The 24,032-nt window shown below is 37.0% G+C and overlaps 1 protein-coding gene across 1 annotated transcript in view; it reads right to left on the bottom strand.

The window, feature by feature from the left end:
• The window catches only part of Itfg1 (integrin alpha FG-GAP repeat containing 1), a 112,719-nt gene that overhangs the window by 73,158 nt on the left and 15,529 nt on the right, over positions 1-24,032 (bottom strand). Inside the window, exon 6 of the mRNA XM_052167176.1 lies at positions 7,284-7,378. Coding sequence (XP_052023136.1) covers positions 7,284-7,378 — 95 coding nt within the window. The remainder of the gene's footprint in view (positions 1-7,283; positions 7,379-24,032) is intronic.

Here is a 24,032-nt window from a genome sequence, read left to right as displayed (position 1 = left end):
TAAAACCAGACACACTGAAACTAATAGAAAAGTAACTGGGGAAGACCCTTGAGGACATGGGCACAGGGGAAAAGTTCCTGAACAGAATACCAATAGCTTATGCTCTAAGATCAAGAATTGACAAATGGGACCTCATAAAATTACAAAGTTTCTGTAAGGCAAAGGATACTGTCAAGCAGATAAAATGGCAACCAACAAATTGGGAAAGGATCTGCACCAACCTTACATCCAACAGAGGGCTAATATCCAATATATAAAGAGAACTCAAGAAGCTAGACACCAGAGAGCCAAATAACCATATTTAAAATGGGATACAGAGCTAAACAAAGAATTTTCACATGAAGAACTTCAAATGGCTGAGAAGCACCCTAAGAAATGTTCAGCATCACTAGTTATTAGGGAAATGCAAATCAAAACAATCCTGAGATTTCACCTTACACCAGTTAGAATGACTAAGATTAAAAACGCAGGAGACAGTAGGTGTTGGCGAGGATGTGCAGAAAGAGGAGCACTCCTCCACTGCTGGTGGGGTTGCAAATTAGTACAACCACTCTGGAAATCAGTCTGGAGGTTCCTCAGAAAACTGGGCATAATACTTCCGGAGGACCCTGCCATACCACTCCTGGGCATATACCCAGAGGATTCCCCAGCATGCAATAAGGACACATGCTCCACTATATTCATAGCAGCCTTATTTATAATAGCTAGAAGCTGGAAAGAACCCAAATGTCCCTCAATGGAGGAATGGATACAGAAAATGTGGTATATTTACATAATGGAATATTACTCAGCAATTAAAAACAATGAATTCATGGAATTCTTAGGCAAATGGTTGGATCTGGAAAATATCATCCTAAGTGAGGTAACCCAGTCACAAAAGAACACTCATGCAATCCAGTCACTGATAAGTGGATATTAACTCAGAAACTCTGAATACCCAAGACACAATTCACATATCAAATAACTCCCAAGAAGAAGGAAGGAGATGTCCTGTATGCTGAAAAGGCTTGTTCCAGCATTGTAGGGGAGTACAAAGACAGAGAAGTAGGAGGGGGTTGATAGGAGAATGGGCGGAGGGAAGAGGGCTTAGGGAACTTATGGGGAGAGGGGAACCGGGAAAGGGAAAATCATTTGGAATGTAAACATAGAATATAGAAAATTAAAAAAAATAAAAAAAATAAAAAATAAAAAAACAAAACAAAACAAAAGAAATCTAAATGGAATAACCAAATAACCGGTGAGACAGAGCCTTAACTAGACATCTCTCTTCACTAAATGAAACCTCCAGTTCCAGGAATACCTAATGGAGTTGTTGGTCAAGGGACTCCAAGAACAACTCTAAACAATCAAGGTATTTCCAAGGCCATGGGTTGCTCTCAACAAAGTGATGGTAAGTCCCTATTACTAAAGAGAAACCTATTTAATTCAGTGAACATAGAGAAGTTGACTTGGTGCCTACCTAGAATTTTCACCATATTGACTTGTGTTCATGGTGCTGGAAAGTACTTTGCACATGGCCAGAGGAGAAAGGTAAATTTCAACCCGGCTACAAACCCTCTGGATCTACAATGGAAATCTGCCTGCATGGCACTCTGGTGTAATAGTGGCACAAATGTGAGTAACCAGCCAATACTGGGTTAGATGTATAAATTTCTATATTAGATTTACTATTTAACATATAGATCTATATATTGGAGTTAATGTTTAAAATATAGATCTATATACATTAGATTTGTAGATCTATATATTAGATTTAGGGCCCAGTCTAAGAGACAGAACCCATGCCTGACTTTGCTTGAGTGGCTAAGAATCTGAGACTAGATATGCCTGAAGCCTCGGGGAATCTAACTACTACTTACTGTCCTGTTTAGGGAACATAGCAATAATATGACTCCTAATGGTAGTCTGATATTCTCATAGATCAGTATCACAATGAGCCATCATCCGAAAAACTTTTTCCTTCAGTAAATGGAAACATGCAGAGATCCACAAGGGAACCAAGTACAGAAAGTGAGATACCTCAGAATCTCACTCAGTCCTGAATGGCATGTCACCAACAAATCCTTCCTCCCTCAGGGCTTAGTAAACTATTAGAAGAAAAGGTTTCCTCCTCTTGAGAGCCAGAGATGATGAAGGACACCAAGTAAACAAGGCCTTCTAAAATACAGAAGGACTGACATACATATGGATGCACAGAGACAGCCCGCACAGTCCCTGCATGTGCACGAGCCTCCTGGGCGGGGTGCTTCTCATGCTCTTCTTTGTCGCTTTTTCCTCTTGGTAGTTTGTTTGCTTTATCTTATTCTGGTCTATTTGGTTTTATCTTATTTTATTATTATATTTAGATGACTGTTAGTACTCTAATGAGAGAGAGAATGAAAGAGTGGAGGGCATGGAGGATCTGGGAGGATCGGGGGATGGAAAATGTAATCAGAATACATTACATGAAAAAAATCTTTTTTCAATAAAAAATACTGCCACAAAAGAATAACATATTTATATAATTTCTCTTTAAAATGTTTAGTAACACATACTGTTGGCATTTGGAAAGTGATAACATACTTGTAATAAAGCATTTTCCATTGCTTTGTTTCCTTGGTGTCCCATCTTTATCAAAAACATAAATGATAATGATAGAAAGTGCAGCTTTTAGTAAACAGGTCTCTTCATCTTTGCTGATAAAAATCAGATTTTATTTAGAACAGAATTGGAGTCATTTCAAAGAGAATGTATTTCACAGTGAATCAGATCATCGCCTCATAGTATCATAAGGTCAGAGAGGCTTAATTTGTATTAAAAAAGAATAACAGTAATCAAAAAGATCCTCATCATATTTAACATATGCTTAGACAGGTTCAACACAGTCGACTTTCTAAGCTTTTTATATATTTCTGAAAAATCCTTTCTGAATGCTTAACTAGACACAGTGATGCCCATCTGGAATCCAGCATGAAGAAAGAAAGGCAAGATCATTTTTGCAACTTGAAGGTTAGGGTACACCGACGCTATATCAAAATCCCACACCATACTATACACCAAAACCATACAAAACTTAACCCAACCAAAACAAACAGCAAACAACAATGCTTAAACTTCTGCAAATATGCAGTACTTTTATTAAGAATTTCATTTGTTATATGTTAAATCTGCAGGTGAAAGATAACGTCTCAGGAATAGATTGAGCAGTTGAAACTACCCAAGTGTGATCATTAATTCAACAGATGCCCATCAAGTCCCCATTTGATGTAGGATCTGCTCTAGCCATCTGAAAAATGACAGGAAACAGGAAAACCCAAAGTCTCTACCCTTATCAACTTTATGTTCTAGTGTGGAATAACTCAGTAAAAGTAATTACCACTTGACATTTTAGCAGGTGATAGGACTTTGGGGAAAGAAGTAAGCAGAACAGGACCTAGGAGAGTAGTGAAACATGGGTAGGGGTGGGGCTCCAAATAGAGCAGGCCTTGCTGGAGGTAAAGACAATCTCTATAAAATACTAGGGAGATGAAGAGTATTTTGAGAACTCATTGAGAACTTGTCCCAACAACAAGAACAAGAAGAAAATGTTTTAAAAAGTGTGTGTGTGTGTGTATGTGTGTGTGTGTGTGTGTGTACTGGGGCAGGGTACAGCTCAGTTGACAGTGTGCTTGCTTGAGGCACTACTTTCAGTCTCATGTCCAGGCAAGGGCATGCGGGAAAGGAGGGCAGGGGAAAGGGAAAGGGAAAGGGACTGTGAACAGCAAGTTAGGAACAAACATGGCCAGTGTAATCATGAGGTGGGAAAAGAATAAAACAGAAGATTTAGAGAGAAGAGAATTTATATGACCTTTTCAGTTCTGTGAATGATGTAGGGTCCCTGGAAATTTTTGAGAAGAATGTCATGACCTGATTTATACTCATGAGTGGACCACAGTAGTTTGTGGAAAACAGTCATGGATGGGAAAGTATCTGTTACTGAGATATATCAGAGGAGAAAGATGGAGCCTTGGGTCTGGATGGGTATTGTGGAGGCAGTGGGAAGTGACCAGGATGTATATACTTACTTAGAGGCTGTATGAACAGAATTTCCTAATACTATTTGTGTTAGGTTTATAGACAGAGATGGTGAACATGACTTCAGTGCTCTGCAGAGCTGCTGGTAAAGAGATGTGAAGCTTTGAGGCCGTGCAGGATTAGGAGCAAAGATCAGGAATGAAGTTTGAATAACAGAGTCTGCACATGGACAGATATGAGACTAAAAATGAGACTTAATTTTCTTGGGAAATCTTATTTTATCTTTAATTAAAGTAGATGATATGATCAGAATAATAACATCAGATCATGACATGCAATGATTTGGTTTTTTAAATAATTTGAATTCATGAGTCTATTTAAAAAGCTATCATAGGCATGAGTCAGAATTGACAGTGGTTATGAGTTATGTTCTTTATATTGAGAGAATAATGGAACTCTATACCAAAAGACAGATTATGAAAGGTAAACACCCTATAGGGAAAAAGAGCAATCCATATGGGAAGCCTCTGAAATAAGTTAATTCACTTAAGGAAAACACTATTTCAATAATATGATGATAATCTGAGATATGTATGTCAAAATCAAAATAAACCAATCTATTTTTACATACCAAACTGGCAATAACTCAACAAAACAATATACTGTTAACAGCAATAACAAAGGTGGGACTTGAGTTCACAGGAGCTTTGCTGCAGAGCAGCACGGCAGCATTTGGAGATACACATACTTGGTTACCATGCATTTCCTTTTCAGGCCTTCTTACTGAGGAACTTGTGACAACGGTGCATAGGATAAGGCACTAGAACAATATATAGTTTATTAAATAACCATACGCTTCTATATTTCGTGTGTACTGCATGTGCCATGGCAAGCATGGGGATGCCTGTAGAGAATTTGGGTCCTAGGGATTGAACTCAGGTCAGACTTGGCTGCAGGTGCCTTAATTGCTGTGCTTTCTTGGCAGCCATGAAATACTCTATTTGGTTTTTTTGAGACAGTCTATATAGCCCAGGTCAGCCTGGAAATTGTTATCTTCCTGCCCTGGCTTATATGCTAGGGTTATAAGCAAACATTAGCACATCTGGCTACATAATACTTTTAAAAGAAGCTATTTATTGTTAGCAGCATCCAGGCATGATTTAATAATTTACAATTAGTTACCTGAGTTACAATATTATTGCAAATTTGAATCATGTATCTTTGATTGCCTAAAAATTGATGGGACAAACACCTTTAGTCACTTATTGCCTGTCTCAGTTATACTTCAGGTGACTAAAGAGATGAGGAAGCAGGTCTTTTTATTAAAGAACAATCCCAACTAATCCCATGTAGAGGAGTAGAAGACGAAGACACCAGTGCCACTTCTCCTGTGACGGTTGTTCCTGGCTGACAGTGTAACTACATCTATGTTGAACTACAATCCAGAAATGAAGGGTACACCTGGGTTCTGGATATTGAGACTAGAAGACACAGGCTCTGACCCAGATCTTGACATGGGATGACACAGACTTTTGATCCAGATATTGATGCATAGTGGCCAAGAAAAGCTTAGGCCCAGGCAAGGTAGCACATGCCTTTAATCTCAGCAGACTGGGGCAAGCAAATCTGAGTTCAAGGCCAGCCTGGGACTGAGAAAATTCCAAATTCAGGCATGGTGGTACACACCTTTAATCTAGATCACATCTTCTGCTAGAGGCCTACCTAAGTCATAAGGACATAGGAAGAAGGAAGAATTACTCTTCTTTACCTGCTTGTACTGATTTGCCAACACATCTGTTGAAACCCATTTCTTTAGGACTCCAGCTTATATAGACGACTGGCTGAAACAACTTGCCAAGTAGGACTGAGCAACTACTACATTTTTGAACTTCCCATTCACAACTGACCACTGTTGGGTTAGTTGGATTGTAGACTGTAAGTCACTATAATAAACTCCTTTAATATAAAGACATTCCATAAGTTCTGTGCTTCTAGAGAACCCTGACTAATACACCTATCTTTGGCTTTGACAATGACCATCATGATTCCTTAGAACCATGACAGATTTATAATGATCTGTGCTCAGGAGAGTTGAAAACAGTGTTCAATTTTCACATCGGAATACAGAAAAAAAATGCATTCATTTTTTTAATGAGCTAAAGCACAGAGTACACACTATCATCGGGATACTGTGAAGACTCCAAATCTAACTACAAAAACATAAGAACAGAGTAACAAAGAAACACCATGGGGACAGAATAGAGATATTTCTGCAAACTGATAGCATTTCGTTTTTGTCTGTATGGTATTTGGTTAAGTTCCTGATTCGATAAAGAAAAAAATTTAGGAGTATATAGGGATATTCTCCATAATGACTATATACTTGATATTAAATCTTTATAAAACATTTTGATTTCAGAATAATCTACTGATGGAAATACAGACAAAATATTCGTGGGACTGAAGACATGGCTCAACTGGTCAACAGCACTTGCTGCTCTTAAGAGGACCAGTCAGGTCCAGATGGTGGCTTAGAATCATCTCAGCTTCAGGTTCCAGTGCTCTCTTCTAGCCTCAGGTAGCATGCACGAGGTACATGACATACATGTAGACAAAACTCTTATACATACAAAATAAAAGTAAACCTTTAAAAAGACCCATATCTTATCATTTAGAAATACACATTCAAGTACTCTCAAGTGAAGTGATAAGTTTGTAATTTTCTTTAAAGTTTTCTGGGGTGAAAGGACATATGTGTGATACACGTGCAGCATTTATAATTATCAAAGATAGGTGACGGTTAAATGTGTATTATATATTCCAGTATTTTATGTTTAAAATTATCTGCAAAAAAATTGCAGACCCGAAGAAGCAGCTCTGTCGTAGAGTAGTGGCCAGGAAGTATACTACATTCAACAAAAGTTTATAAATGCCAATTTTTAATCTACAAACTAAATGTTTTTTTCAATCATTAATTTTACTAGTACAAATATTTAAATTTAAAGGGAAACAAATATTGAGCAACATATATTCAAATTATCAAAAATTTCTAAACAGTGGAGACATGATTGCAAGGTGCTTAACACATAACAAAAGCTGTTAAGAACTAAGGTCATATTTATTACACTAAATATTACCTCTTATTGCAGTATGTCAACCTTTTGCTACTTATTTTATATTATAACTTTAAAAAACTTGTTCATAGCATATAAGAATTAAGAAATGGAAGATATAAAGTTCCATAATTCTTAGGCAGATCAAAGCAAATATTTCATTTCTGTGCAACTCACCTGCTGTAAAATCTTCAGTCAGATCAATAAATGCATGAGAATGTGGATCCCGCATTTTACTCTTAGTGGTCAAGGCAGGATGCCATGATAAATCTCTAAAATAAAAAGCCATAATTTTCTCAGGGTGAATATCATAAAAATATTGGTTTAAAGTATAAAAATAATGGCAATATAATACTTTTAAAATATTTTTATTAGGATCTAATACACATCCTATAAAAATCCACATTTTTTAGGATTTATAATCCAATGGGTGTTAGTGTGTTCACAGTGCAAAGTCATTTCTTCTCTCAAAATCCTAAACAGTTCCTTTGGAAAAAAGAAATTTTCGGGGCTGGAGAGATGGCAGCAAGTAAGAGCACTGAGTGCTCTTCCGAAAGTCCTGTGTTCAAATCCCAGCAACCACATGGTGGCTCACAACCATCCGTAATGAGATCTCACCTCTTCTGGTGTGTCTAAAGACAGCTACAGTGTACTTACATCTAATAATATACAAGTCTTAAAATAAAAGAAATTTTCAAAGGTATTAGTCACTCATTTCCTTCCTTTGACAACCACACATTTGACACCTTAGTATTTTGCAGTTCAGGTCACTTCATATATATGTACACACAGAATTTGGTGCTTAATGCAAGCACTGTCATCCCGTTTTCAAGTTCATTCAAAATGAATCATGGATCAGAACCACATTCTGAGACTGGACATGGGAGGCAGAGATAGGCAGGTCTCTGAGTTGAAGGCCAGCTTGGTCTACAGGGTGAGTACCAGGCCAGTCACTGCTACTCAGTTGAACCCTGTCTTAAAAAGCAAAACAGCAACAACATTCTGCACTGTATTTTTGGTAGACTCGATATTCCATTGCATGGCTAAACATACTGCTTACTCAGTCATCTCTTGAGAAGCACTGGATTGTTTCTAATGCTGTTATGGATATTCATTTGTAATTTTTCGTGGGTGGTAAATGTTTTCAACTGGAGTGGAATTGCTGGGTTATGTTACTTTTGAGGAACTACAGAAGTTGTTTTCCAAGGTGGCTCTACTACTATCTTGTAGTCCTACTAGCAGGGAAGGAGTGTTTCAATACCGCCATATCACTGAAAAGTTGCCTACCATTCCAGAAGCTTTCCGCTGTGTTTTACTCACAGCTAATGATCTCAAGCATGTTCACATACTTTTTTTGTTTTGTTTTCTCTCCTCTCCCTTCTGTTCCCTTCCCTTTCTTTTCTCTTCTTTCTTTTTATTCTTTAATTTTTTTTTTTTTTTTTTTTTTTTTTTTTTTTTTTTTTTTTTTGGTTTTTCGAAACAGGGTTTCTCTGGTTGTCCTGGAACTCACTCTGTAGACCAGGCTGGCCTCGAACTCAGAAATCCACCTGCCTCTGCCGCCCAAGTGTTGGGATTAAAGGTGTGCGTCACCACTGCCCGGTTCTTTAATCATTTTTACAGTCCAGACTTTATCCCCCTCCCAGTCCACCCTCTGACTGTTCCACAGCCAACAGCTTCTACTCTTCCCTCCTTCTCCAAGAGGATGTCTCCCTACCTCTCCCATCCCACAAGACCTCCCCACTCCCTGGGGCTCCAAGTCTCTCAAGGGTTAGGTGCATCTTCTTTGACTGACCCAGAAGTCCTCTGGTCTACATGTGTTGTGGTCTCAGATCAGCTGGTGTATGCTGCCTGGTTGGTAGCTCAGTGTCTGAGAGATCCCGGAGGTGCAGGTTAGCTGAGACTGCTGGTCTTCCTATAGGGTCTCCCTCCTCCTCAGCTTCTTCCAGCTTTTCCCTAATTCAACCACAGGGGCACCCGCTTCTGTCCACTGGTTGGGTATAAATATCTACATCTGACTCTTTCAGCTGCTTGTTGGACCTTTCAGAGGGCAGTCATGATAGGCCCCTGTTTGTAAGTACACCACAGTATCAGTAATAGTGTCAGGCCTTGGGGCCTCCCCCTGAGCTGGATCCAAATTTGGACCTGTCACTGGACCTCCTTTTCTTCAGGCTCTTTGCCATTTTTTGTCCCTGCAGTTTTTTCAGACAATTCTGGTCAGAGTTTTTAACTGTGGGATGGCAACCCCATCCCTCCAATTGATGCCCTGTCTTTCTACTGGAGGAGACTCTACAAGCTCCCTCTACCCACTGTGGGCATTTCATCTAAGGTCCCTCTCTCTGAGTCCTGAGAGTCTCAATAAAATTCTCACAAACCAAATCTAAGAACACATCAAAGCCATCATTTACTACGATCAAGGAGACTTCATTCCAGAGATGCAAGGTTGGTTCAATATATGAAAACCATTAACATAATCCACTAAGAAAAAAGTGTAAACTCAAAGGAAAAAAAATCACATGATCATCTCCTTCAATGCTGAAAAAGCATTTGACAAAATATAAGGTCATAAAGATTTACCCTGCTTTCATCTAAAAGTTGTATGGTTTTAGCTCATATTGGCCTAGCATGCATTTTTTTCCCACAAAAGTGGTTTAAAGATTGATGATTATTTGTAGCATGAGAGAAAATAAATTTGGAGTCTGTTTCACAATATATGCATAATATTAATATACTCAAAGCTAAAACTATAATATTCCTAGAAGTAAATGCAAGGTATATACTAATGGCTTTGGATATGGTGATTAAAAATATTTTTTTTCTTTCTGAGATAGAATCTCAATATGTATCCAAGGCTGGCATATAAACCACAGAGATCTACCTGTCTTTACCTCCTTGTACAGGGACAAGGTATTAAAAATATGTGACATCATGCCCTGGACAAGGAGTTTATAAATTTTGTCTCCCTTGTCCCCACATCACCACATGACAAAGCAATTGAATGGGGGCTGGAGAATTAGCTCAATGGTTAAGAACAGTTACTCTTGCAGAGAGGTGGGGTTTGATTCCCAGCACCCATCTGGTTCACAACCATCCATAATTATAGCGGATTCAATTACTTCTTCTGAACTCCTGAAACAGTAGGCATGCTTGTGATATACTAACATATACTCAAATACTAAATTAATAAATCATTTTAAAAAGCAAATAGATAACCTACACCATTAGAAATTAAATGATTTTGTGCATCAAAGATGGTGAGAAGGCTATGTGCTGGCAAGTTTTTATATCAACTTAACACAGGCTAGAATTATATAAGAAAAGAACCACAACTAAATATATCCAATCACATTTCTTATGGGGGTGTTTTCTTGATTTATGATGGATGTGGAGGAGCCCAGTTCTTAGTGAGTGGTGCTTCCCCTGGGTAGTCCTGGGTGCTACAAGAAAACATGCTGATCCAGCATGAGGGACTAAGCTAGTTAGTATATTCTTTCATGCCGTCTGTGTCAGTTTCTGCCCTGACTTTCTGGAATGATGGCTTACAAGCTGTAAAATGAAATAATCCTATTTCTGCCCAAGTTGCTTTTGGTCATGCTGTTTTTTTATCGCAGCAACAGAAAAAGTAACTAAGACTACTAAAAGTAACTAAGGTTATTTCTAGGAGTTGGGGTATTACTTACTACATGCCATGTTTTGGGAAAGATTATTGAAGGACTCTGGCACTTTGAGACAGAAAGGACAGGAGCTATGTATGGGTCCTGTGGTCATGCATTTTGGAACCTAGAAGACTGTGAGCCTCAGAAGTCTGACACTAAGCTTCACACAGTTGTGTAAAGCTTTGATCTGAATGCAACTGTGTTTCGTTCTTCTATTGTTGAGTAAAATAATATTTAACTAAGTTTTGATTTTACAAGAGCTCACAGAGACTTGGGAATTTTCAAGAGACTTGGGATGTTGTAAAGAGATTGAACTTTTAAAGAACTATTGTAAAGACTGGGAGTTTGGAAGTTATTTCTGTGTTTTATATTACAGTGCTGCTATTAATATGAGATCTTGACATGGACAATAGAGGAAAAGTTGAATAGTGATGTGTTTGTATGTCAAGTTGTTGACAAGTCAATTTGTCCTATCTGGTGTTCCTGTGAACATGACAAAAGCTACTGCACATGCATGCATGCATGCTGTGGGTTTAAGTGGAGACACAAGGTTAACAATGGAAGTGGTCATTTGTAACTTTCTATTCATCTAGTCTGGCTAGCCAGGAAATTCTTTTTCTATCTCCTACTTTCTGGAATTATTATAGGTGGCCACTGTGTCCACTTAGCTCTTGTGTGAGATCTAGGGATCTACTGTCCTAGGCTCACATGGAATCTGCTTTACTCAGAGACCCATCTACCTACCTCACAATCTACTTCTAAACTCAGAGACCCATCTACCTACCTCACAATCTACTTCTAAACTGGGCAAAGGACTAGAAACTTTTCCAAAGACTTTCAAGTGCTGGGCATGGTGATAAATGCCTCTAATTTGAGCACTCAGGAAACTTAGGCAGAACTTGAGGTCAGCCTATGTAACATTATGACCTCTTGGCCAGCCTTATCCCAAAACAAATGAAAAGAAAAACCCACAAAAACCCCAAACCCGTTTACAAAAAAAGTGAAACTAAATCAAGAGGCTAGAGACAGAGATTAGTGTTTAACAGAGAAGTGTGCTGCTCCTGCAGAGGACAATAGACTGGTTCTCAGCACCCACATCAGGCAACTCACAAGTGCTCATAACTCTAATTCCAAGAAATCCATTTGTCTCTGTGGACACGAGCAATCACAGGTACAACACATACATATAATTTAAAATAATAAAAATAACAAACCAGCAACAAGGAAAACAAAAAATTAGCTACTCCATACATTGATGGTGCCCATCATTGGTCACCAGGAAAATGCAAATTAGAGACACCATGAGTAAAGACACTTTACCAGAATGGTGACTGTACATTGCTTTTGGTGTTAGTTCAGGAAACTTCTCTTTACAATGGGTGGCAGTGAGTAAGCACAGAGACTTGGCTGCTCAAGGTGTTAAAGATAATGCTGTTCACACAAGACAGAGCCTGCCTATAGTCAGTCACAGATGGGGAGGGACTCTTGAGGCACACCTCCCTGCTGGTGGGATTCTAGGAGAGGAAAAGTCACTATCTTCAGATCTCTATCACCCGGTGGGTCACCAGGCACCACGGTTTTATCTGTGGTGGATTTTGATACTTTTGGAAAGCAAAAACATAGAACAAAATAATTTATTTTTAGAAGGTTGAATGTGGTAAAAGAATAAGTATTTGTCAAGTAAAAATTTTCTCTCTCTAAAGCAAGAACTAGTCTCTTCTTTATAATCTTCTTTCACATTCCATAGCTCCTAAACTGTCCTAAGCTCACCATGGTTATAAATAACAAAACTACCCAAGCCCTTAACCTATCAGATTCTGCACAAAGTCTAGCTTTCTGCCTTCTTTTGAAGCATAGAGAACCAGGTAGCCAGGGGCTTTTGTCAGATGGGGCTGCTGCAATTTGGGCTGCCAGAGGCCCAAATCCTGACAAACCAACCACTTTCTTTTTCTGAGTCCCTCTTGATGTCTAAATGTGAAAACCCTAAAAATCCCTAATTCTACTCTTACTTCAAACCAACATTCAATTTCTCATAGCTTTATAGTTTCTACTTGAGAATGCCATGCTGTTTTTATGCTGGCATTATTTAAAAGGCAGTAGCTAACCCTTAGAGTGCAATGCCACTTACAATTCTGAGAGCTGATGAAGGAGACAGGGACACGATGCTATTTATTTTGGTAGTGCATTTTAGGATGTTTCAATCATAATTAAATTACTTAAATAAAATTTACTTCTGTCATCTTTGAAATTGCTCTACTGTATATCACAGTCTTTCAAAAATAAGAAGCAGGCTGCATATTTTGCAGACTAGTGAAGAGATATAAACTGTAATCTCATGTAAGCGTTCAGCTGTTCTTGAAGGTTAATGTCACACACAGCTGATTAAAATGGAAGGAAGGGTAGAGATGAAAATCAAATGGAGAGTTGCAAGCTGGTATTAAGTTTACTCACCAACGCTTCTTGACCTTTGCAGATTTCAATTAACTTCCCCCACAGAAAACATAATTATGTCAAAGTGTTCTAATTTGTGGGCATCATCACCTTTTATCTCAAAGAATAGCATTTATCAAAGGATAGATTTACATGTAATTAGTGCCAAGGTAGCTTTGGTTGCCTATGGTAACAGCTATTTGAAATAACTTCTAATCTCTCCACTTATCAATGATCACCTCCTCACTGAATGCTAACTATTTAGGAAAGGAGATAGTAAGAGGTAGTGTTTGGTAGAAAAAGGAATATCCAGAGAGCTTCAGATATGTCTGTCTTCTGTCTGTCTGTCTTGTTTGTCTGCCTGCCTTCCTTCCTTCCTTTCTTTGTAATACAATGTAATAATTCATTTAACAAGTATAATAAAAGACATAGTGGTCTTGCTTATAGAATACAACAATTAAGTGAATATAAAAATAATAGCATTTTCTCATTTCACTAAACATAAAACATGTGACTTTAATAAAAGAAATGAATATATTGTGAAAAGACATTCACAATATAAATTAAAAATTGAGAAATAAATTTCTTAATGATATTTACAAAGAGCAAATAAAACCCCTTTCAGCTATTGTTAGTGCTTTTTGTTACAGTGGGTCTGTTACAGTGGGTCTATCAGAACAGGAAAGGATCAGAATGATCAAAGTGATCAGAATGCTCACTCCTGAATGCTTTTTATGTTCAAACCAGCCTTGTATTCTTCCTTTCATATTTAGTAAGTTTCCCTTTTGTTTGTTTGTTTGTTTGTTTTTGAGACAATGATTTTCCTGTGGTCTTCTTACTTGTGTTTACAAGTCCTGGGGTTATAGGTGTGAGCCACCATGCCCAGCAATATACATTTTTTAGAGTAGGTAGCAAATGCTCCTACCTGTCATATTGTAGGCTCCTAACTGCTGCTTTGATACATTCTCACTTTGTAGGCCAGACTGGCAGCATTTCAAGTGCCAGCTAGTATTAATAGCATGAGCAACCATGCCTAGTATATGATACTCTTCAGGATAATCAATTACCAAATTTCACTGGATAAAACCTATAAAACTATACTTTCCAGACAACAAGATTTTTTGCAAAAACACCCCCCAAAAACAAAAAAACTATGTTCAAGTAGACAAAGCTAAGGAAAATACAGAAAGCTGAAGAGATAAAGATGGCAGTCAAGAGACTTTGGAAAGAAATACAAAGCTATAATTACTAAACACAAACTAGCAGGGAGAAAACAAACACCATGACAAATCAATAACATGATGACTCCAATCATCACACACATTTCAATAATAACTACATATTCATGGCCTCACTTCCCCAATCAAAAGAAACAGGCTAGCTGAATGGATCAAGAAACAAATCCATCTGTCTGTTGTCTACAAGAGACACATCATAGCTTCAAAGACAGGCACTGCCTTAGAGTAGAAGACAGAGAAAACTACTTCAATCAAGTAGGATCAGTAAGCCAGCAGGTGCTATCATAACATCTAAGAAAATAGTCTTCAAACTAAAATTAATCAGAAGAAAAAAGAGGTACTCTTTATTCTCATCAAGGGAACAATTTATCAAGAAGACATTATTATCGTAAGCATATTTGTACCAGAATATGCAATCAGTAGTATAAAAATGTACTAACATAATTAAATACAGAGACTAACATCAATCCAATAATAGTCAGTAATTTTAATATGTCACTTTAATAGACAGGTTATATATTTAAAAAATTCAGAAAAACATAAGAACTAAATGACATCATATACCATGTGGACTTAGCAGATATCATCAGAATATTCTACCCAAACACCAAAGAATATACACTTGGCTAAGGAGGACAATGAAGCTACACTAAAATAGACCCCACTCTGGGACAGGAAACAAATCTTTATAAATTCAAAGAGACTGAAGTAACTCAGTGTATCCTATCTGAGCACTATGTAATAAAACTTAAACTCATCATGAAACAAATCTACAGTAAATGCACAAATTCACATGGACTGAACAACTCGTTACTGAATGACAAATAGGTCAATGAAGAAATCAAGAAACAAATGAAAAAAATTCCTGAACTAAATTGAAATGAAAACACAATGAAAACTCTGAGAAACATTGAAAGCAGTCTCCAGAAAAATTTATAGTTCTAAGTACCTAGGTTAAAAAAATCAAAATGAACACAGATAAATTAAGTAAGGTATGTAAGTCAAACAACTGCAAAAACAAAACAAAACAAAATCAACCCAGAAACAGCCAAATCCAAACCAAATAATAAGCCAAAATGAATGAAACAGAAACAACAATAACACATAAAGAATCAACCAATTTCAGACCTGGTTCTTTAAGAAGACAAACAAGACTCACAGACCTTTGACCCAACTAAACCAACAAATAACAATGAGCAGGAAAAACCTGCAACAAATACCCCCCATTTAGAATATCATAAGGGATATTAAAAACTTGTACTCTATTAATTTGGAAATGTAAAAGAAATACACAAATTAGATTCAGCCAAACCATCAAAATTTAAACAGGAAGAGTTTAGTAACTGAAACTGACATAATAAATACAGAAATAGAAATAGAAACAAAATACTTTTAATAAAAAAGTTCAAGATTAGATAGATTCACAGAAAAACTTTACTAGACTTTCAAAAAGAATCTATACTTGAGTTGATTTTATAACCTGCCACTTTGCTGAAGTTGTTTATCAGCTGTAGGAATTCTCTAGTGGAGTTTTTTGGGTCACTTAGGTAGACTATCATATCATCTGCAAATAATGATAGTTTGACTTCTTCCTTTCCAATTTGTATCCCTTCGACCTCCTTATGTTGTCTAATTGCCCGAGCTAGTACCTCAAGTACAATATTGAAAAGATAAGGAGAAAGTGGGCAGCCCTGTCTAGTCCCTGATTTTAGTGGGATTGCTTCAAGTTTCTCTCCATTTAGTTTGATGCTGGCTACCGGTTTGCTATATATTGCTTTTACTATGTTTAGGTAGGGGCCTTGAATTCCTGTTCTTTCCAAGACGTTAAGCATGAAAGGATGCTGAATTTTGTCAAATGCTTTTTCAGCATCCAATGAAATGACCATGTGGTTTTTTTCTTTGAGTTTGTTTATGTAGTGGATTACATTGATGGATTTCCGTATATTGAACCAACCCTGAATCCCTGGGATAAAGCCTACTTGATCATGGTGGATGATCATTTTTATGTGTTCTTGGATTCGGTTGGCAAGAATTTTATTGAGTATTTTTGCATCGATGTTCATAAGGGAAATTGGTCTGAAGTTCTCTTTCTTTGTTGGATCTTTGTGTGGTTTTGGTATCAGCGTGGATACACAGGCTGAGAAAGAAATTAGGGAAATGACACCCTTCACAATAGCCACAAACAGTATAAAGTACCTTGGGGTGACTCTTACCAAACATGTGAAAGATCTATATGACAAGAACTTCAAGACTCTGAAGAAGGAAATAGAGGAAGACCTCAAAAAATGGAAAAACCTCCCATGCTCATGGATTGGTAGAATCAATATAGTTAAAATGGCCATTTTGCCAAAAGCAATATACAGATTCAATGCAATACCCATCAAAATCCCAACTCAATTCTTCATAGAGTTAGAAAGAGCAATTCTCAAATTCATCTGGAATAACAAAAAACCCAGGATAGCTAAAAATATTCTCAACAGCAAAAGAAATTGTGGGGGAATCAGTATCCCTGACTTCAAGCAATACTACCGAGCAATAGTGTTAAAAACTGCATGGTATTGGTACAGTGACAGGCAGGCAGATCAATGGAACAGGATTGAAGATCCAGAAATGAACCCACACACCTATGGCCACTTGATCCTCGACAAAGGGGCGGAAAACATCCAATGGAAAAAAGATAGCCTTTTTAAAAATGGTGCTAGTTCAACTGGAGGTCAGCATGTAAAGAATGTGAATTGATCCATCCTCGTCTCCTTGTACTAAGCTCAACTCCAAATGGATCAAGGACCTCCACATAAAACCAGAGACTCTGAAGCTAATAGAAAAGAAACTGGGGAAGACCATTGAGGACATCGGTACAGGGGGAAAGTTTCTGAACAGAACATCAATAGCTTATGCTCTAAGATCAAGAATTGACAAATGGGACCTCATAAAATTACAAAGTTTCTGTAAAGCAAAGGACACCATCAAAAGGACAAATCAGCAACCAACAAATTAGGAAAAGATCTTCACCAACCCTACATCAGATAGAGGGCTAATATCCAATATATATAAAGAACTCAAGAAGTTAGACCCCAGAAAACCAAATAACCCTATTAAAAATGGGGTACAGAGTTAAACAAAGAATTCTCACCTGAAGAACTTTGGATGGTGGAGAAACATCTTAAAAAATGCTCAACTTCACTAGTCATCAGGGAAATGCAAATCAAAACAACCCTGAGATTTCACCTTACACCAGTCAGAATGGCTAAGATTAAAAACTCAGGAGACAGCAGATGTTGGCGAGGATGTGGAGAAAGAGGAACACTCCTCCACTGCTGGTGGGCTTGCAAATTAGTACAACCACTCTGGAAATCAGTCTGGCAGTTCCTCAGAAAACTGGGCATGTCACTTCCGAAAGATCCTGCTATACCACTCCTGGGCATATACCCAGAGGGTTTCCCAGCATGTAATAAGGATACATGCTCCACTATGTTCATAGCAGCCCTATTTATAATAGCCAGAAGCTGGAAAGAACACAGGTATCCCTCAACAGAAGAATGGATGCAAAAAATGTGGTATATCTACACAATGGAGTACTATTCAGCCATTAGAAACAATGAATTCATGAAATTCTTAGGCAAATGGATGGAGCTGGAGAACATCATACTAAGTGAGGTAACCCAGTCTCAAAAGATGAATCATGGTATGCACTCACTAATAAGTGGATATTAGCTTGGAAAACTGGAATATGCAAAACATAATCCACACTTCAAATGAGGTACAAGAAGAAAGGATGAGTGGCCCCTAGTTCTGGAAAGACCCAGTGTAGCAGTATAAGACAAAACCAGAACAGGGAAGTGGGAAGGGATGGGTGGGAGAACAGAGGGAGGGAAGGGGGCTTATATGACTTTCGGGGAGTGGGGAACCAGAAAAGGGGAAATCATTTGAAATGTAAATAAAAAATATATCGAATAAAAATTAAAAAAAAAACATCTATACTTAGACCTTCTTAAATTACTAAAAAGGTTTAGAAACCTCCAAACTACTTTTACTAGTCCAGTATTTAGTACCCCAAATAGGGAAAGACAATGAAAAATGGAAAACTATAGGCTAGTATTTCTGATGAACATAGATTAAAAATGCTCAATAAAATACCCACAAATTGAATACAGACATACATCAAAAAGAATACCTATTATGGCCAAGTTAGCTTTATTCCTGAAATCCAGAGAAGGTTCAACTATGCAAGTAAATAAATGTAATAAATCATATAAATAGACTTAAAGACAAAAAACATTTTACCATTTCAATAGGTTCGGAAAAAGCATTGATACAATACAATATACTTTCATGATAGAAGTCATATATAATGTAAGTCTATAGGGAACATACCTCAATATAATAAAAGCCACGCATGGAAAACCTATAGCCAACATCACCCTAAGTGGAGAAAAAATTGAAGCAATTTCACTAACATCAAGGACAGACAGGGCCATGCACTATACCTCTTCCTTTTCAATAGAGCATTTGAAGCACTGGTTGGACAAATGAGGCCAGAGAAGAAAATTGAAGGGATACAAATAGGGACCAAAATCAAAGTAATCTATCTGTAGATGACATTAGACATAGGAGATTCCAAAATTCTACCAGAAAACTCCTGGAAATGATGCACAAATTTCATCAATGTGGTAGTATACAAAATCACGAAATCAACTTGTACAAATCAATAGCTTTTCTATATACCAACAAACTATCCAGAAAGGAGATTATGGATACCCATTCACAATAGCCTTAAAAAGAGAAAAAATATCTAGAAATAAACCTAACCAAGGAAGAGAAGAACCTCTACAAGGAAAACTGTAAGCCTCTGAAGAAATAAATAAAGACACTAGAAAAAGGAAAGGCATTCCATGCTCATGGAGTGGTAGAGTGAAATGCCCATCTTTCTGAAAAGCTCTGTACAGATACAGGGCAATCCCAATCAAATTCTCTCTCTTCTCCACAAATTAAAAACATATCCTAAAATCTTCTTCGATTTCTTTCTTGAGAGGCTCGTCATATTTGATCTTTCTCTTGTTTGTTTAGAGTTACCCCAAGATATTTTATATCATTTGTGACTGCTATGAAGAGTGTTGTTTCCCTAATGTCTTTCTCAGCCCATTTATCATTTGTATAAAAAAAGGCTACTCATTTATATTAGTTAATATTATATCCAGCCACTTTGCTGAAGTTGTTTATTAGCTGCGAGTTCTCTGGTAGAAATTTTTGGGTTGCTTTTGTATACTATTATAGCATCTGCAAATAGTGAGACCTTGACTTCTTCTTTGCCAATTTGTATCCCTTGACCTCCTTTCATTGTCTTATTGCTCTAGCCAGAACTTCAAGTATTTTATTGAATAGATATGGGGAGAGTGGGCATCCTTGTCTTATCCCTGATTTTAGTAGGATTGCTGTAAATTGCTTTTTAACATGTTTAGGTAAGGGCCTTGAATTTCTGATCTCTCCAATACTTTTAACATGAAGGGATGTTGTATTTTGTCCAATGCTTATTCAGCATTGAAGGAGATGGTCATGTGATTTTTTTTTCCCTTTGAGTTTACACTTTTTTCTTAGTGGATTATTTTAATGGCTTTTCATATATTGAACCAACCTTGCATCCCTGGAATAAAGTCTCCTTGATCATAGAATTAAAGGAAAACACAATCTAGTGAAGGAACTGAACAAAACCATTCAGGATCTAAAAGTGGAAGTAGAAACAATAAAGGAATCACAAAGTGAGACATCTCTGGAGATAGAAAACCTTGGAAAGAATTCAGGGGTCATAGATGCGCATCAACAACAGAATACAAGAAATAGAAGAAAGAACAGGTGCCGAAGATACCATAGAAGCATCGACTCACCAGGTGGTGGTGGCACACGCCTGCAATCCCAGCACTCTAGGAGGCAGAGGCAGGTGGATTTCTGAGTTTGAGGCCAGCCTGGTCTACAGAGTGAGTTCCAGGACAGCCAGGGCTATACATAGAAACCCTGTCTCGAAAAAACCAAAAATCCCAAAAAAAAAAAAAAAAAAAAAAAAAAAGAAACATTGACTCAAGAGTCAAAGAAAATGCAAAATGCAAAAAGTTTGTAACCCCAAAACATCCAGGAAATCCAGGACACAATGAGAAGACCAAACCTAAGGATTACAGGTATAGAAAAGAGCAAAGATTTCCAACTTAAAGGGCCAGTAAACATCTTCAACAAAATTATAGAAAAAAACTTCCCTAACCTAGAGCAAGAGATGCCTGTGAACAAAGAAGAAGCCTTCAGAACTCCAAACAGACTGGACCGGACAAGAAAGTCCTCCCAGCACCTAACAATCAAAACACCAAATGCACTAAACAAAGAAAGAATATTAAAAGCAGTAAGGGAAAAAGGGCAAGTAACTTATAAAAGCAGGCCTATCAGAATTACACCAGACTTCTCACCTGAGACAATGAAAGCTAGAAGATCCTGGGCAGATCTCATACAGACCCTAAGAGAACATAAATGCCAGCCCAGGCTACTATACCCAGCAAAACTCTCAAATACCATAGATGGCGAAACCAAGATATTGTATAATAAAACCAAGTTTACATAATATCTTCCCACAAATCCAGCCCTACAAAGGGTAATAGATGGAAATTGGCAACACAAGGAGGAAAACTACACCCTAGAAAAAGGAAGAAAGTAATCTTCTACCAACAAACCCAAAAGAAAATAACCACTCAAACAAAAATAACATCAAAAATAACAGGAAGCAATAAACACCATTTCTTAATATCTCTTAACATCAATTCCCCAATAAAAAGACATAGACTAACAGAAATATTTTTCATGTAAATCTTCAATTTTATCAGAAAATGTTTGTAATTCCTCTTTCAATTAATTTAGTGATTTTTTATGTCTCCCATTTTATCTGCATTATTTTTCATAATAATCTTTAATTTTAACATGTTTTCCTATATATTTCTTCTATTTTATCAGAAATGTTTTCCATGTAACTGATTTTATCACAAAATGTTTTCATTCTACCTTCAATTAATTAAGAAAGGATTTTTATGTCTACCATTTTATCTGTATAATTTTCCACTAAATAATGAATTTTAACGTGTTTTTCTATATATTTCTTGAATTTCAACAGAAATATTTTCCATGTAAATCTTCAATTTTACCTGAAAATGTTTATAATTCTACTTTCAATCAACTTAGAATTATTTTTATGCCTACCATTGCATCTGTATAATTTTCCATGTATAAAATCTTCAATTTTAAAATGTTTTTCTATATATTTCAATTTTATAAGAAATATTTTCTATGTAAATCAACTTTATCAGAAAATGTTTATAATTCCACTTTCAATCAACTTAGTAATACTTTTATGCCTACCATTATTATATCTATATAAAAATTTCCATGATAATCTTCAATTTTAACATGTTTTTCTACATTTTTCTACAATTTTATCAGAAATATTTTCCACATAAATTTTTAATACTATCATAAATGTTTTTACTTCCTTTTTCAATTAAGTTAGCAATGTTTTTTATGCTTATCACTTTACTGTTCAATTTTCCATGAAAATTGTCAATTTTAACGTGTTTTCTACATCTCTTCGATTTTATCAGAAATAGTCTATGTAAATTTTCAATTTTACCATAAAATGTTTTTACTTCCTTTTTCAACAAAAACATGCTTTTCAAAAAAAATTATTTTTACCCTTGATTATCATTACAGACACAATTTTTATTTCAGTACTGTTCCTTTTTTTAAAAATTTTTTTGGATATTTCTTCATTTACATTTCAAATGTTATCCATCCCCTTACCTGGTTCCCCCTGTCCTTCCTGGTAACCCACTGTCTCATCCCCTCCTTCCTGCTGCCTGAGGGTGTTCTTGTTCTCAACGCTTACACATCAGTGTCAATTATCCTTTTATAAAAGGTGCCTATTAATGATGAGCTCTGGGAACTGTGGAAGATACTCTAACACTTCATTGCTAGGTGCTATTTCCAAGCATTGTGATAAATTATTATGTGATTTCAAGCTAGAAAAAAGTGAATTTGAGGCACCATTGAAGCTTTACATTTGACCATTTGACATGATGCAAGTATCTCGTCTTATTAGCTTTATCACCACACTGTCAGATAACTCCCACTCCAACAAAACACAGGGTTCACTAACTGTTTAAACTGACCAAATTTACTGTGACAATAGCCAAAGTGATTCTGTTACTTTTACTGTGGGCATCCCACTATGTCCAAGAAAATACGCGGACAGGTTACAGTCCAATACATTCTTAGCACAGTGAAAGCATTTGGTACAATGAAAGCATCTGTATAACAGTCATAGCAAGTTTTCTATAAAACTGTGTTGTTAGTAGAATTTAAATAAAAGAAATCCAGGAGGTGACATATCCATATTGCACAACACTTAGGCTGCAAAAATTAGGTTAATTGCTGATGAGTATGTTTGGGCTGTTAATCTAAGTCCTAAAGTGTGGGATTTCTTTTGAGGTTTTGTTTTTTTCACTTATAAATTGATAAATACATAGGGGTTCTAATTATGAATGTCTTCAATAGATTCACATATTTAATGTTCCTTCCCACATCTGCAGCAGTGTTTGGGAGTTATGGAATCTTTGGGATGTAGACCCTTGCTGGAGGAAACCCAACAGAGCATTAGTAACACACTAAGGCTGCTCTCCCAGGAATACACTCAGCTTTTTCTTATCTACATTGTCTTAGTTTGGGTTTCCATTGCTTTGAAGAGACACCATGACTAAGGTGACTCTTATAGAGGACAACATTTAATTGGCGCTGGCTTACAGGTTCAGAGGTTTAGCCCATCAACATCAAAGTGGGCTGAACATGGGCAGCCCACTGGCAACCCACAGGCAGACATGGTACTGCAGAAAGAGCTGAGAGCTCTACATCTTGTTCCACACAGAACCGGAAAAAGACTGTCTCTTCCAGGCAGCTAGGAGAAGGGTCTCAAAGATCACCAGCACAGGGACACACTTCAACAAGGCCACACCTATCCCAACAAGGCCACACCTCCTAATAATGCCACTCCTTTGGCCAAACATTCAAACCTCCATAGAGGTATGCCACAATGGTCCTGACAACAAGCTTGGATGTATATGTGTGTACAAATGCATTTCTGTGCAGGGAAGGCTTGACCTAGGGTGTTCTGCATGCTAACCATAGATCTTAGAAATAAATTACATTTCCAACTACAAGAGACATTTTTGTATGTGTGAGTATTGCTCTCATAGCAAGTTTGATTTCTAACATCCATGTCAGGCAGTTCACAACTGCCTGTATGTCCAACTCCAGGGAGCTGAACAATGCTGGGTGTCATGGGTAGCAGTCTCTCTCTCTCTCTCTCTCTCTCTCTCTCTCTCCTCCCAACCCTCTCTCACACACATACACACACAAATTAAAAATAAAATAAATCTTTAAAAAAATTCATTAAGCTACTTCCAGGATAAATCAGGTAGGGAAAGTTGGTTACTACCTTTTTAATCTGTGACTGATGTTTGAATGAGAGATGTTATATAACAGGGTATGAGTCTAGTGTGTTGCATTTAAGAATATAGTATATA

The sequence above is a fragment of the Apodemus sylvaticus genome, chromosome 21, assembly GCF_947179515.1.
Source record: "Apodemus sylvaticus chromosome 21, mApoSyl1.1, whole genome shotgun sequence".
Taxonomy (NCBI): Eukaryota; Metazoa; Chordata; class Mammalia; order Rodentia; family Muridae; genus Apodemus; species Apodemus sylvaticus.
This window is presented reverse-complemented; position numbering and strand designations above follow the sequence as displayed.